Source organism: Borostomias antarcticus (genome assembly GCF_949987555.1).
Source record: "Borostomias antarcticus genome assembly, contig: scaffold_498, whole genome shotgun sequence".
NCBI classification, from domain to species: Eukaryota; Metazoa; Chordata; class Actinopteri; order Stomiiformes; family Stomiidae; genus Borostomias; species Borostomias antarcticus.
In genome coordinates this window covers 4,200-17,500 of record NW_028176205.1, presented here as the reverse complement: position 1 = coordinate 17,500, position 13,301 = coordinate 4,200, and the positions used below count along the sequence as shown (strand labels likewise).

The 13,301-nt window shown below is 49.6% G+C and overlaps 1 protein-coding gene across 1 annotated transcript in view; it reads left to right on the top strand.

Annotated features, from left to right (window-relative positions):
• Positions 1–12,579, top strand: part of LOC311328695 (phospholipid-transporting ATPase IH-like) — a gene marked incomplete at both ends in the record, with an annotated part of 22,895 nt that extends 10,316 nt beyond the window's left edge. Inside the window, 12 exon segments of the mRNA XM_084462629.1 lie at positions 11–262; positions 722–899; positions 1,299–1,401; positions 1,620–1,765; positions 2,273–2,332; positions 2,757–2,884; positions 4,846–4,981; positions 5,416–5,439; positions 6,808–6,873; positions 7,946–8,049; positions 8,400–8,565; positions 12,307–12,579. Coding sequence (XP_084318755.1) covers positions 11–262; positions 722–899; positions 1,299–1,401; positions 1,620–1,765; positions 2,273–2,332; positions 2,757–2,884; positions 4,846–4,981; positions 5,416–5,439; positions 6,808–6,873; positions 7,946–8,049; positions 8,400–8,565; positions 12,307–12,579 — 1,636 coding nt within the window.
• Between the last annotated feature and the right edge of the window lie 722 nt (positions 12,580–13,301).

The following is a 13,301-nucleotide window of genomic DNA, read 5'->3' as shown; positions in this document are numbered from 1 at the left end:
TCCCCACCAGGCTCCAGGACAAGGCGGCCGACACCATCGAGTCTCTCCACAAGGCGGGGATGAAGGTGTGGGTCCTCACGGGGGACAAGATGGAGACGGCGGCGGCGACCTGCTACGCCAGCAAGCTGTTCCGCCGCAGCACGCAGATCCTGGAGCTGACCACCAAGCGCACGGAGGAGCAGAGCCTCCACGACGTCCTGTTTGACCTGAGCAGGACCGTCCTCCGCCAGCAGCACGGCCTGGCCAGGGACAGCTTCTCAGGGTGGGGCCGCACGCGCTCACACACACACACACATGCAGGCATACACGCACACACACATGCAGGCGCACACACACATGCAGGCGCACACACACATGCAGGCACACACACACACACACATGCACACACACACACACACATGCAGGCACACACGCACACACACACACACATACAGGCACACACACACACACACACACACGCAGATACACACGCACACACACACACACACACACACACACACACACACACACACACACACACACACACACACACACACATCCCCAGACATTGTTAAGCCACAGGTACAGGATAGTTGTGTGTGTGTGTGTGTTGCTACATATACAGGATATTTACAGTGTGTGAGTGTGTGTGTGTATGTGTTGCTACATGTCCTTGAGCGTTACGGTGTGTGTGTGTGTGTGTGTGTGTGTGTGTGTGTGTGTGTGTGTGTGTGTGTCCCAGCCTGTCGGGGGACTGCCCGGACTACGGTCTGATCATTGACGGGGCCACGCTGTCCGCGGTGCTGAAGCCCAGCCAGGACGCCTCCAGCTCGGGGAACTACAAGGAGATCTTCCTGGAGATCTGCCGCAACTGCAGCGCCGTGCTCTGCTGCCGCATGGCCCCGCTGCAGAAAGCACAGGTGCTTCCTTTAGACCAGCCGCCTCACTTCCTGTTCACTTCCTGTTTACTGTTGTGGGGGGGGGGGGGGGGGGGGCACTGATTTGCTCTCTCCCTGCTTCTTGCCCTCTTTCTCTCTCTCTTTCTCTCTCTCTCTCTTTATGCTTATCTGTATCTCTTTACTGTATCTCTCTCTTTTTCCCTCTCTTTCTCTCTCTCTCTCTCTCTCTCTCTCTCTCTCCCTCTCTCTCTCTCTCTCTCTCTCTCTCCCTCTCTCTCTCTCTCTCTCTCTCTCTCTCTCTACAGTTTAAACCACTAAAACCCTCATATGTGACCCTGCTCTTTCCAGTACATGATTTTAAACCTTGTTTGTTTGTTTGTTGTTGTGTTTGTTTGTTGTTGTGTTTGTCTGTGCTCCCAGATTGTGAAGCTGATCAAGGCGTCTAAGGAGCACCCCATCACGCTCGCTATTGGTGACGGTGCCAACGACGTCAGCATGATCCTAGAAGCCCATGTGGGCATCGGTCAGTACCCCCCCCACCCCCCCCCCCAACCCGCGGTTGACTTCAAACACCCCGCTGTTACTCACACACCACACACACCACACCACTACCGCCTGTTCTTACAGCGCTCGCAGCAACACATCTCACAAACGCACACTGACACAAAGACACCCTTCCTTCTGACAGAAGTATTTGCTAACATACACCCCCTCCTCCCCCCATCCTCCTCCCGCCCCAAGGCATCATGGGTAAGGAGGGTCGGCAGGCGGCGAGGAACAGCGACTACGCCATCCCCAAGTTCAAACATGTGAAGAAGATACTACTGGTCCACGGTCACTACTACTACATCCGCATCGCTGAGCTGGTCCAGTACTTCTTCTACAAGGTGCTACTTCCTGTCGGCTGGTTTAGTTCTTTCAAATCAGAATCAGAATCAGTTTTACTGCCAGGTAGGTTTTACACATACTAGGAATTAGTTCTGGTCAGTTGGTGTGTAACACTGATGGAGACAACATTAGACAGGATGCAGGACTAGACAGGACAGTGCAAAGACAGGACAGTGCAAATGAACAGTGCAAAATACAATATTTTTCTCAAAATTCAAGGCCCAATCAGATTCAATCCAGACTACGTGAAACAACAACTACCTAGCAACCGCTCCGCTGAAGACGATTGTGATTGGTTTAAAGACATTAACCCCCATATCCCGCCCCTAATGATAATGAAGACAGACCTGTCTCCAGCGCTGGCACAGTGTAAACGAAGTGTGGATATAGGTCTGGCTATGCGGGACTAGTAAAAGGCAAATACAGTACATTAAAACCATGTTTTTTTAATTTAATTATTACTATTTAAATAATATAATTATTTCTTCTTCTTCTTCTCTCCTCAGAATGTGTGCTTCATTTTCCCTCAGTTCCTCTACCAGTTTTTCTGTGGCTTCTCACAACAAGTAGGTCCATCTGGCACTGTAAACATGGGAGCATTGAACTTAAGGCGTCTGCACACTTCCCCAACCAACGCCAACCAACACCAATACTGGATTATTGGTGTGCCGTGTTTTTGGTGTCAGTTGGGTGGATTTTGTATTTGAATTTTAAACGTCCAACATTCTAACTGCAACTGCAAACTTTAGAATGTTGGGTGTTGGCAGTTGGTGTCAGTTGGGTGGATTTTGTATTTGAATTTTAAACGTCCAACATTCTAACAGCAACTGCCAACTTTAGAATGTTGGGTGTTGGCAGTTGGTTGGGGCCGTGTGCAGACAGCCATCTTTAAAATACCTACGTTGACCCCGTTCCTGTAGAATATGAATTTGTGTGAACATATACAGTTGAACATGGCTGTAGTGAGACGTGTTTCCTGTCACTGACCAGCCCCTGTACGACACGGCCTACCTGACCCTGTACAACATCAGCTTCACCTCGCTGCCCATCCTACTCTTCAGCCTCATAGAACAGCACATCAACATGGACATCCTCAAGAAAGACCCCTCCCTCTACAGGTGCCCTGTCTGTCTGCCTGTCTGTCTGTCTGTCTGTCTGTCTGAAAGACCCCTCCCTCTACAGGTGCCCTGTCTGTCTGCCTGTCTGTCTGTCTGTCTGTCTGTCTGAAAGACCCCTCCTTCTACAGGTGCCCTGGCTGTCTGCCTGTCTGTCTGTCTGTCTGAGGTTTTCTCGATTGTCAGTAAATGAGTCCCTTTGAGAGAGAGATAATTGAGTAGAAGGGATAATCACATTAGTTCTGCTGTCAGATCATCTTTCTCTTGACAACATGAGCTTAGAGACAAAACTACAGAGCAGATAATCAGAAAATCCCAATCTGCCCTTCCTCAAAACGGCAAACGTAGCCTCTTCCCCAAAAACAACTTTGTTAGCGACCCCAAAACTACCTGTAATACCAGTATCCCTGTAACACCAGTATCCCTGTAATACCAGTATCCCTGTAATACCAGTATCCCTGTAACACCAGTATCCCTGTAACACCAGTATCCCTGTAATACCAGTATCCCTGTAACACCAGTATCCCTGTAATACCAGTATCCCTGTAATACCAGTACCCCTGTAACACCAGTATCCCTGTAATACCAGTATCCCTGTAACACCAGTATCCCTGTAACACCAGTATCCCTGTAACACCAGTATCCCTGTAATACCAGTATCCCTGTAACACCAGTATCTCACAACCTTCTCCTGTGAGACCAGCAGAGGCTGCAGCCGTAGCGTTGAGGTTTTCCGGTAGATATCTCTTGTTGTTCTCGTCTGTTTCTCCTCCGGTCCGCTTGTCTCCTGCAGCTGTGATCGATACTCCCCTTCTCCCCCGCTAAGCAGCGCAGAGTAATAGTTTTGCTAACGCGTTCTAGCAGGGCTGCGTTTCGGGGAGGCCTCTGTGAGGAACCCGAGCCGGGATATTTCCTCTGCGCTTCGGCTGCTCAGCTAACTGATAAATCAATGTCCATTTGCCGTTTCTGCCGGAACGGATTCTGTCTGCCGTTGAGCTGTTCTCCGTTCCGACGAGTGTCAGAAGTTTGCCGGGTGGGAAAATACATTTTTAAATGGATTTTTATCTGATCAACTACAAAACGATAGGAAAGATAGTAGGTTGGAGGTATGGCGTGCTTCTCAAAAGTCCTTGTAGAGTACGGTGCTGGACTCAAAAGTTAAATGTATTTAGACAGGGCTGTCTTTGAGAAAAGGACAGGCAGACCTATATGTTTATTGAAGCACAGAGACAAAAATTCTCATTAACCGTTTATTTTGGCCAGTTGGTAAGACTGGCGTGTTTCATCTGAGCGCTCGGAAACACGCTGTGTGAAAACAGGTATTATTACCAGATAATGGGACATATCTGTAAAAAAACTGGATATATCTTACCCATCGCTAAAGGGATTTTTATCTGATAAGCTCCAAGGATGATAGCAAAGATTGGCAGTATAGAACGCTAAAGTGTCACATGATGCAGTGTTGTGATGGGTCATAGGTCAAGGTCAGTGGTGTAACACACACTATCCAACAGCTAGTTCCAACCGCGCATTGTGATTGGCCAAGAGGCATTCAAAGCCGTGTCAACAACCACAATATACCAACGGGCAAATGATAAAATGACTGCTTTGATACACTGTGGTTGCCTATAGCAACGGTGAACAAAGTGGAACTGTTTCGGATTGAGGAAGGCTGGAATGTGATTTCGGGAAATTGAACACTACAAAACCATATTTTCCCCAAAAAATATTTGATCAACAGTGCAGTGCTGTTGTATAAAGGCAATAACACACCCAAGGTTGTGCTTGATCGGGGTTATTGGCATGGCTGGTCAGGGTGACTCAGCACAGCCGTGCCAATAACCATGATAAAGCACTTTCTCCCTTGCCTATTTATATAAACATTTGGCTCACAATTGTCCATTGGGTAACATTGGCTTAATGTTTCCTTGGGTAGCGTTGAACGTGTTTTCCTGTGCGTGCAGGGACATCGCTAAGAACTCGCTGTTGCGTTGGCGCATCTTCGCCTACTGGACCTTCCTGGGCGTGTTCGACGCCGTCGTCTTCTTCTTCGGCGCTTACTTCCTGTTCGACAACACCAGCTTCACCAGCAACGGACAGGTGAGGGCGTAGCCATGGAGACGACCCCTGCGGTCAGGTCAGACGTTTAAGCGTGTTTATACAGTAGCACCAGCTCACAGCTCTGCTCCGAGCCTGGTCAGTGACGTTGTCTGACCGTTGAAGTGTGGTTTGAGGGACAACTGACACTCCTCCGTGTGAGAACACGTCACGCGACGCGTCCGGTCCGCCCGCGGCATGGTGGCGGCATGCCAGTGGGGGGTCCGGCGGCCATCTTCTCCGTGCTCTTTATTTGTCTTTCTATCATGTTAAACCGGACTGCTTTGATTTGCCTTCTTATCCTGGTTCATTTCTTTAAAAAAAAAAAGATTTATTTTTGCGTTTCCTTTTTTTTTCTTTTCTGTTCTTCCTTCTTCTGTTTCCTCTCCTCTTACGTTTCTGTTGCTTCTTCTTTTTGCTTCTCTTCCTTTCTTCAGCTAATGACAACCAACACACAGATGGTAAGCCTGTCCCTATCTGTCATCCCAGTTTAGTTCTAGTTGGACTGCCCCCACCCGCCCCTCTCATTGGCCATCGCTCTCCTCACATAACAGAACCGCCCATCGTCACGTCAACCAATAGTCGTCCGCCGTTCATCTCATACCCCGCCCCCCAAACGCCTGCCCTCAGCCGATAGGCTGTGCTGTATGTGTGTGTATACAGTTGTAAACCCCTCCCCCGCGACCCCAGTCATGTGTCCTTGTACCACGGTGGCGTGGACACAGTCCAAGGCTTCCGGTGTGTGTGTGTGTGTGTGTGTGTGTGTGTGTGTGTGTGTGTGTGTGTATATGAATGAGTTGACATAAAAGAGCAGAAGACGTATTTCAGTTGTTCTCGAAACAAGTGACAATGAAGTTATATTGTTGTCCAAACTCCACCGCCCCAGACTGAAGTGGTTGTTCGGGGCCTAGCTACCAAGGCTATTTCACAGTTCTGCCAAAAGTTTAACTTCTTAAGTGTTTTGTTTTGGTTCTTAGTGGGTTTTAATCAGTTCAAGCGTGTTGGCCTGCTCTGAATCTCTTCTTCTCGCTCAGTTTTCAAGGTCACTTTGACCCTGCGGCTGTTTTTGAAGGCAGAGTTCGTTTTTTGACAGAGCTCAAGTTTTTCAGGGAGTTCAAATAGTTAAATACTGAGGTTTACAAATGTTTGACAACTTGAAATGGGGGGTAAACTTTCCTTACAAAGCCTAGGAATAGACCAGTTATGGGAGGATTAATGAGTTACCGTACTTTTCCACATGACTGATCCACCTTTCTTATTAACGGTCGTATCTCCAAGTAGATTGATGGGATTTCTTTGAGATATTTCTGATACTATCGTGTGTTCGTAACAAACAGTGTGTCTTGTAGCGTGAGTTGTTATCAGAGAGGACGGACTAGTGGACAAAATCAATCTGGGTGCCAGGAAGAACATTCCGGAACCAGTTTATTTTCCATGTAGTGAGGGGAACGATTATCCAAGAACGATGTATTGAAAACTACAGAGAACATTTCTGACTTCCATTCTTCCACTAACGTTGACCATGTCCCTTTCTAATGTCTCCATCTCGGCACTCCCTGGACACCGTAGCTGTAGAACAACGTTGTGTCCTCGCACTGCGTAACCCAGATAAATCACATCCATATCCTGATAAGAGAATGAATCTATTGACCACAACAACGATGACCCTGAAAACAGCTTCTTCCCCCCAGCTGACACCAATCACAGCGGTTCCATCAATCACGTCATATTAATGTGAAAATGAAATGTCCTTTCTTGATGTATCATTGTCCTCCTGTTCGTCCCTAGTGTCCTCACTCTGCGTCTGTCATTTCCTGTTTTGTCCCCAGATGTTTGGTAACTGGACCTTCGGGACGCTGGTGTTCACGGTGCTGGTGTTCACGGTCACGCTGAAGGTAGGACGAGTGACCTCGCTGACCACATGAGTACTGTAGGAAGGACACTGCTGCAGGGGTAGTTCACTATGTAGGGAGCATTTACTAATAGCACTAGGCCTATTACTACTACTACTACTACTACTACTACTACACACACACGCACACACACACGCATGCACGCATGCACGCACGCACACACACAAGCTCGGGCACACACACACACACATACACACACACACACTCATTCTTGTGAGTTTTGTCTTGCTAATACTAGTAGTACACTGTATTAGTAGTACTCTGTAGTAGTAGTACTGTGTATTAGTAGTACTCTGTAATAGTAGTACTCTGTATTTGTAGTACTCTTTAATAGTACTCTGTAATAGTAGTACTATGTATTAGTAGTACTCTGTAATAGTAGTACTGTGGATTAGTAGTACTCTGTAATAGTAGTACTGTGTATTAGTAGTACTCTGTAATAGTAGTACTGTGTATTAGTAGTACTCTAACAGTAGTACTGTGTATTAGTAGTACTCTCTAACAGTAGTACTGTGTATTAGTAGTACTCTAACAGTAGTACTGTGTATTAGCTCAGACAGGCCTCCAGTCATTCCTTCAATCTCAGCTGATCAGATCTGATCTCTCACGGTCGGATAGTCCGAAGCGCTGCAGTGGGGGGTCACGCTCGCTCTCGTCCAGTCACGCGCAGATTAGCGGTCACTCCCAGTTAGAGAGCAGTGAAGGACACAGTAAAAAAGGACTTGGTGTTAGCGTGGAGTTTTACTGCTGTAATCTCAGGCGGGTTGACAGGTCAATTTTCCGCTCTCGCTCTCCCCTCACTGCGTTTCCCCGCACTGTCTGTCTTTATTTCTCTCATCATCATGTCCTGCTCCTCTCCTCTCCTCTCCTCTCCTCTCCTCTCCTCTCCTCTCCTCTCCTCTCCTCTCCCCTCTCCTCTCCTCTCCTCTCCTCTCCTCTCCTCTCCTCTCCTCTCCTCTCCTCTCCTCTCCTCTCCTCTCCTCTCCTCTCCTCTCCTCTCCCCTCCCCTCTCCTCTCCTCTCCTCTCCTCTCCTCCTCTCCCTGTCCCTCCTAGTTGGCTCTGGACACACACTACTGGACGTGGATCAACCACTTCGTCATCTGGGGGTCTCTGCTGTTCTACGTCATCTTCTCTCTGCTGTGGGGAGGCATCATCTGGTAGGACCCCTATTCACCATCACCACCACCCTGTCACCCCAGACCACCACCCTAACCCTAACCCCGTCAGTCCCTCTCACCCCAGACCCCCAGACCCCCACCAGACCACCACCCTGTCAGTCCCTCTCACAACAGACCCCCACTAGACCACCACCCTGTCAGTCCCTCCCTCACCAGACCACCACCCTGTCAGTCTCTCTCAGGAATGCTTCACTAAAATCCTGGACCATAAATATTCTGTTCTACAATACTCTCCTCTCCCCTCCTCTACTCACTCCTCTCATCCTCTCCCCTCCTCCTCTCCTCTCCTCCTCTCCTCCTCCCCTCCTCCTCCCCCTCCCCCCCCCCAGGCCGTTCCTGAACTATCAGAGGATGTACTACGTGTTCATGCAGATGTTGTCCAGCGGCCCCGCCTGGCTCAGCATCACCCTGCTCATCGTGGCCAGTCTGCTGCCCGACGTGGTCAAGAAGGTCGTCTGCAGGGTCCTCTGGCCCTCCACCACCGAGCGCATCCAGGTGACACACACACACACACACACACACACACACACACACACACACACACACACACACACTCACACACACACACACACACACACACACACACACACACACACACTCACACACACACACACACACACACTCACACACACACACACACACACACACACACTCCACCACCGAGCGCATCCAGGTGACTCACACACACACACACACACACACACACACACACACACACACACACACACACACTCCACCACGGAGCGCATCCAGGTAACACACACTCACACACACACACACACACACACACACACACACACACACACACACACTCACACACACACACTCCACCACCGAGCGCATCCAGGTAACACACACTCACACACACACACACACACACACACACACTCACACACACACACACACACACACACACACACACACACACACTCCACCACCGAGCGCATCCAGGTAACACACACACACACACACACACACACACACACACACACTCACACACACACACACACACACTCCACCACCGAGCGCATCCAGGTAACACACACACACACACACACACACACACACACTCACACACAACACACACACACGCACACACTCCACCACCGAGCGCATCCAGGTGACACACACACACACACACTCACACACACACACACATACACACACACACACACACACACACACACACACACACACATACACACACACACACACACACACACACACACACACACACACACACACCATGAATGTTATTCTCATTGTGGACCAGGTCGTTGGGTTTATATATCTTATGAGGTTTATATATCTTATGAGGTTTATATATCTTATCAGGTTTATATATCTTATCAGGTTTATATATCTTATCAGGTTTATATATCTTATCAGGTTTATATATCTTATATATCTTATCGGGTTTATGTATCTTATTAGGTTTATATATCTTATCGGGTTTATATATCTTATCAGGTTTATATATCTTATCAGGTTTATATATCTTATCAGGTTTATATATCTTATCAGGTTTATATATCTTATATATCTTATCAGGTTTATATATCTTATCGGGTTTATATATCTTATCAGGTTTATATATCTTATCAGGTTTATATATCTTATATATCTTATCAGGTTTATATATCTTATCAGGTTTATATATCTTATCAGGTTTATATATCTTATCAGGTTTATATATCTTATATATCTGATCAGGTTTATATATCTTATATATCTTATCAGGTTTATATATCTTATATATCTTATCAGGTTTATATATCTTATCAGGTTTATATATCTTATATATCTTATCAGGTTTATATATCTTATCAGGTTTATATATCTTATCAGGTTTATATATCTTATATATCTTATCAGGTTTATATATCTTATCAGGTTTATATATCTTATCAGGTTTATATATCTTATCAGGTTTATATATCTTATATATCTTATCAGGTTTATATACTGTATCTTGTTGCCCTAGTGATCAAAGATTCCATTGAAAGGTTCTTTATGAAACCTTTTTTTCAGAGGATTCTTCTTTTGTTATAAATGGTTCCACGTACCGTAACTGTGTTTTGGAACGTAGTGCAGGGTTCCACGCCTGGGCTGAGGGCCTGTCGGCTGCTGGTTCCTGCCGTTTGGTGTCGTTTCCTCTCTCTCACCTTTGACCTCTCCTTTTGACCTCCGCGACCCGGAAGTACACTACCTCCAAAGCCCCTCCCCTCCTTCTCCGTCCATACTGAGTGAACTCTGACCTCTGAGGAAGAAGGAGAAACAGTTTTCACTATGGCTGTTTCTAAGAACTACTACCCCCACTTCCATTAACCCCTCTCTCTCCTCCTCCCTCTCTCCTCCCTCTCTCCTCCTCTCCTCTTCTCCTCCTCCCCTCCTCCGTGGTCCTGGCTCTGTCGCTGGGGCAGACCAAGCGTCCGTGTCTTGACTCGGAGCAGTCCACCATCTTTATGCTCTCCCAGACCTCCAGCCGCATCAGTTTCTAACACCCCGCCTGACTGACCAGGAGGTGACCGCTCTCTACCCCTCCGCATGCCCTCGCTCCCCCTCTCTCTACCCCTCCGCATGCCCTCGCTCCCCCTCTCTCTACCCCTCCGCATGCCCTCGCTCCCCCTCTCTCTACCCCTCCGCATGCCCTCGCTCCCCCGCTCTCTACCCCTCCGCATGCCCTCGCTCCCCCGCTCTCTACCCCTCCGCATGCCCTCGCTCCCCCGCTCTCTACCCCTCTCTCTCTCTCCTTCACTCTCTCTCCCTCTCTCTCTCCCCCTCTGTCTCTCTCTCTCTCCTTCGCTCTCTCTCTCCCTCTCTCCCCCTCTGTCTCTCTCTCCCCCTCTCTTTCCCTGTCTCTCTCTCTCTCCCTCCCTCTCTCCCTCTCCCTCTCTCTCTCTCTCTCTCTCTCTCTGTCCTCTTGCATGCCAGTGCTCCTGTGGTTCGTCTTTGCATGTCCACCTTCTGTCTCTGCTGTCCTCAGTTTGACCTGTCCACCTGCATGTAGGTGTCCCATGATCTCTATACGTGGTGGTCAGCAGGTCTCAGGACCTGTCTACAGTATCTAGCTGTCCACCTGCATGCCGGTGTCCAGAGCGTCTCGGTCCGTGGTGGTCAGTACTGGGCCGTCTCTAACTGGGGTTCCCAGCGAGGAGCGCCGAGCCCTGGTCTGGAGGACCAGAACATGCCCTGGACACCCTGTGGGTGTGTGTGTGTGTGTGTGTGTGTGTGTGTGTGCGCTGGTATGTGTGTGACATACGTGTGTGTGTGTGTGGGGGGGGGGGGGGGCGTACGCTATGAAATGAGTGTGTGTTTTCTATAAATATCAAGTGTTTGTGTGTGTGTGTGTGTGGTCGTGTGTGTGTGCGTGTGTGTGCGTGTGCGTGTGTGTGTGTGTGTGCGCGTGTGTGTGTGTGTCCTCAGCGGGTGAGGGTGGGTAGGGGCGCTGACAGGGTCGTGACCCGCTACAGCCGTGACTCCCTGCTAGACGGGGGGGTGACCAGCTTCCAGGCCTAGCCTCGGATCGCCACGGTAACGGACCAGCCCCCCCCCCCCCCCGCCCCTTCTCACCCCCCCCCGCCGCCTCGCCGTTTTGACGGGTTTGAAGAGTGTGGGGTTATTATGGTCTGCCTGGCCTGCGCACCCATGGGTTGAGTGTGTGTGTGTGTGTGTGTGTGTGTGTGTGTGTGTGTGTGTGGTTTGCAGTGATGCTGTGTTTCTATAGGTTGGCCTTTGGGACTTTCTATTGTTGAGGTGATGGACTAACGCAGAGGACGAGTGTGTGAGTGTGTGTGTGTGTGTGTGTGTGTGTGTGTGTGTGTGGTTATCGGTGTGTGTGTGTGTGCATGTGTGCGTGCGCACACATGTATTTATTGGTGTGTGTGTGACTGTGTGTGTGTGTGTGCACGTGTGTTGGGGGGGCATGTACTAATCCCGTCACAGTACGGTAGAGCACTCACGCCCTCTAGTGTTCCACCACGGTACTGCAGGTGACTATGAGAGCTACTCTGGGATTTCACCGCTTCATACCACTCACACCAACTTTATTATTATTATTATTTTATGCCTTGCATGTTCATGAATGTACGTTTTTCAACGGCCGTGCGTTTTTATCGCGCTCATGGTAACGGTGTCTGGTGTCGCCGCGGACGGCGTGCTGACCTCGCACAGGGATAGTAACTTCTCTCTCTCTCTCTCTCCTCTCTTCCCTCCCTCCCTCCGACGCCAACGCAGAACGCCGAGAAGCTGTACGAGGGTCAGCTGTCCGAGTTCACGCCACTAGCCTCCCTCCTTCCCCCGGCCCGGCCCAGGGGGGCGGAGCCTCGGGACGCCAACGCCGCCAGGAGGTCCGAACCGTTCTCCGCAAAAAAAAAGCTCATGTTCACCCACTGGCGGAGCAGGCCCGACTACTGCACCTTCACCCCGCTCCTCCGATTCGTCGACAGCTCCCGTCACTCCAGTGAAGGCCACGCCCACAACGGGGCGGCGCCCGAGACCGCGGTGTAGACCAGATTGGGTCTGTTTTAGACTGCAGGTCTAGACTGCAGCTTAGTACCCCGCGTGGGTCACCCTGCCAGCTACTGGCTAAAGCCCCAAATACCCCCCTCACATTTTTTTTTGTGGGGGGAGGGGGGACTCTAACAAGGGGAGGTCAGCGGTTCGAATCCCACCCGATACACAGACTTGCTATCTAGACCCCCGGGAATGAGTCTGGATGGACTGCTCGCCACTGGAGAACCTGGTCACACACACACACACACACACACACACACACGGAGGACACACACTCTCCCGATCCGGCGTTGTAGCTGAGGGGACTGAGGGGGTCGTGGGTATCTGCTCACGTTCCCTGTGTCAGCTACGCTGGTGTCACAAACACAGAAATGTCACAAACAAACAAACAAACTTGAGGCTGTCCAATGTGCTGCATGTGCTTTAACTGACCGTCTCTCCTGCGTCTGTGATTATATTTGTTTGTCAACACCTCTGTTCTCTCTCTTCCTGTCATGGCTTCCTGCAGAAGTAACTGGTGTTGCCTCTGTGCACGTCTGTTCAGGAGGAACGCGTCCTAGAACCTCACTATGTTCTCCTATCGCACTGTGAGTGGCCAGGACACGACAGTATAGCTCCCCTTAGCTTAGCCTAGCATGTAGCTCCCCTCAGCTTAGCCTAGCATGTAGCTCCCCTTAGCTTAGCCTAGCCTGTAGAAGATAGAAGCCATCTGGTGT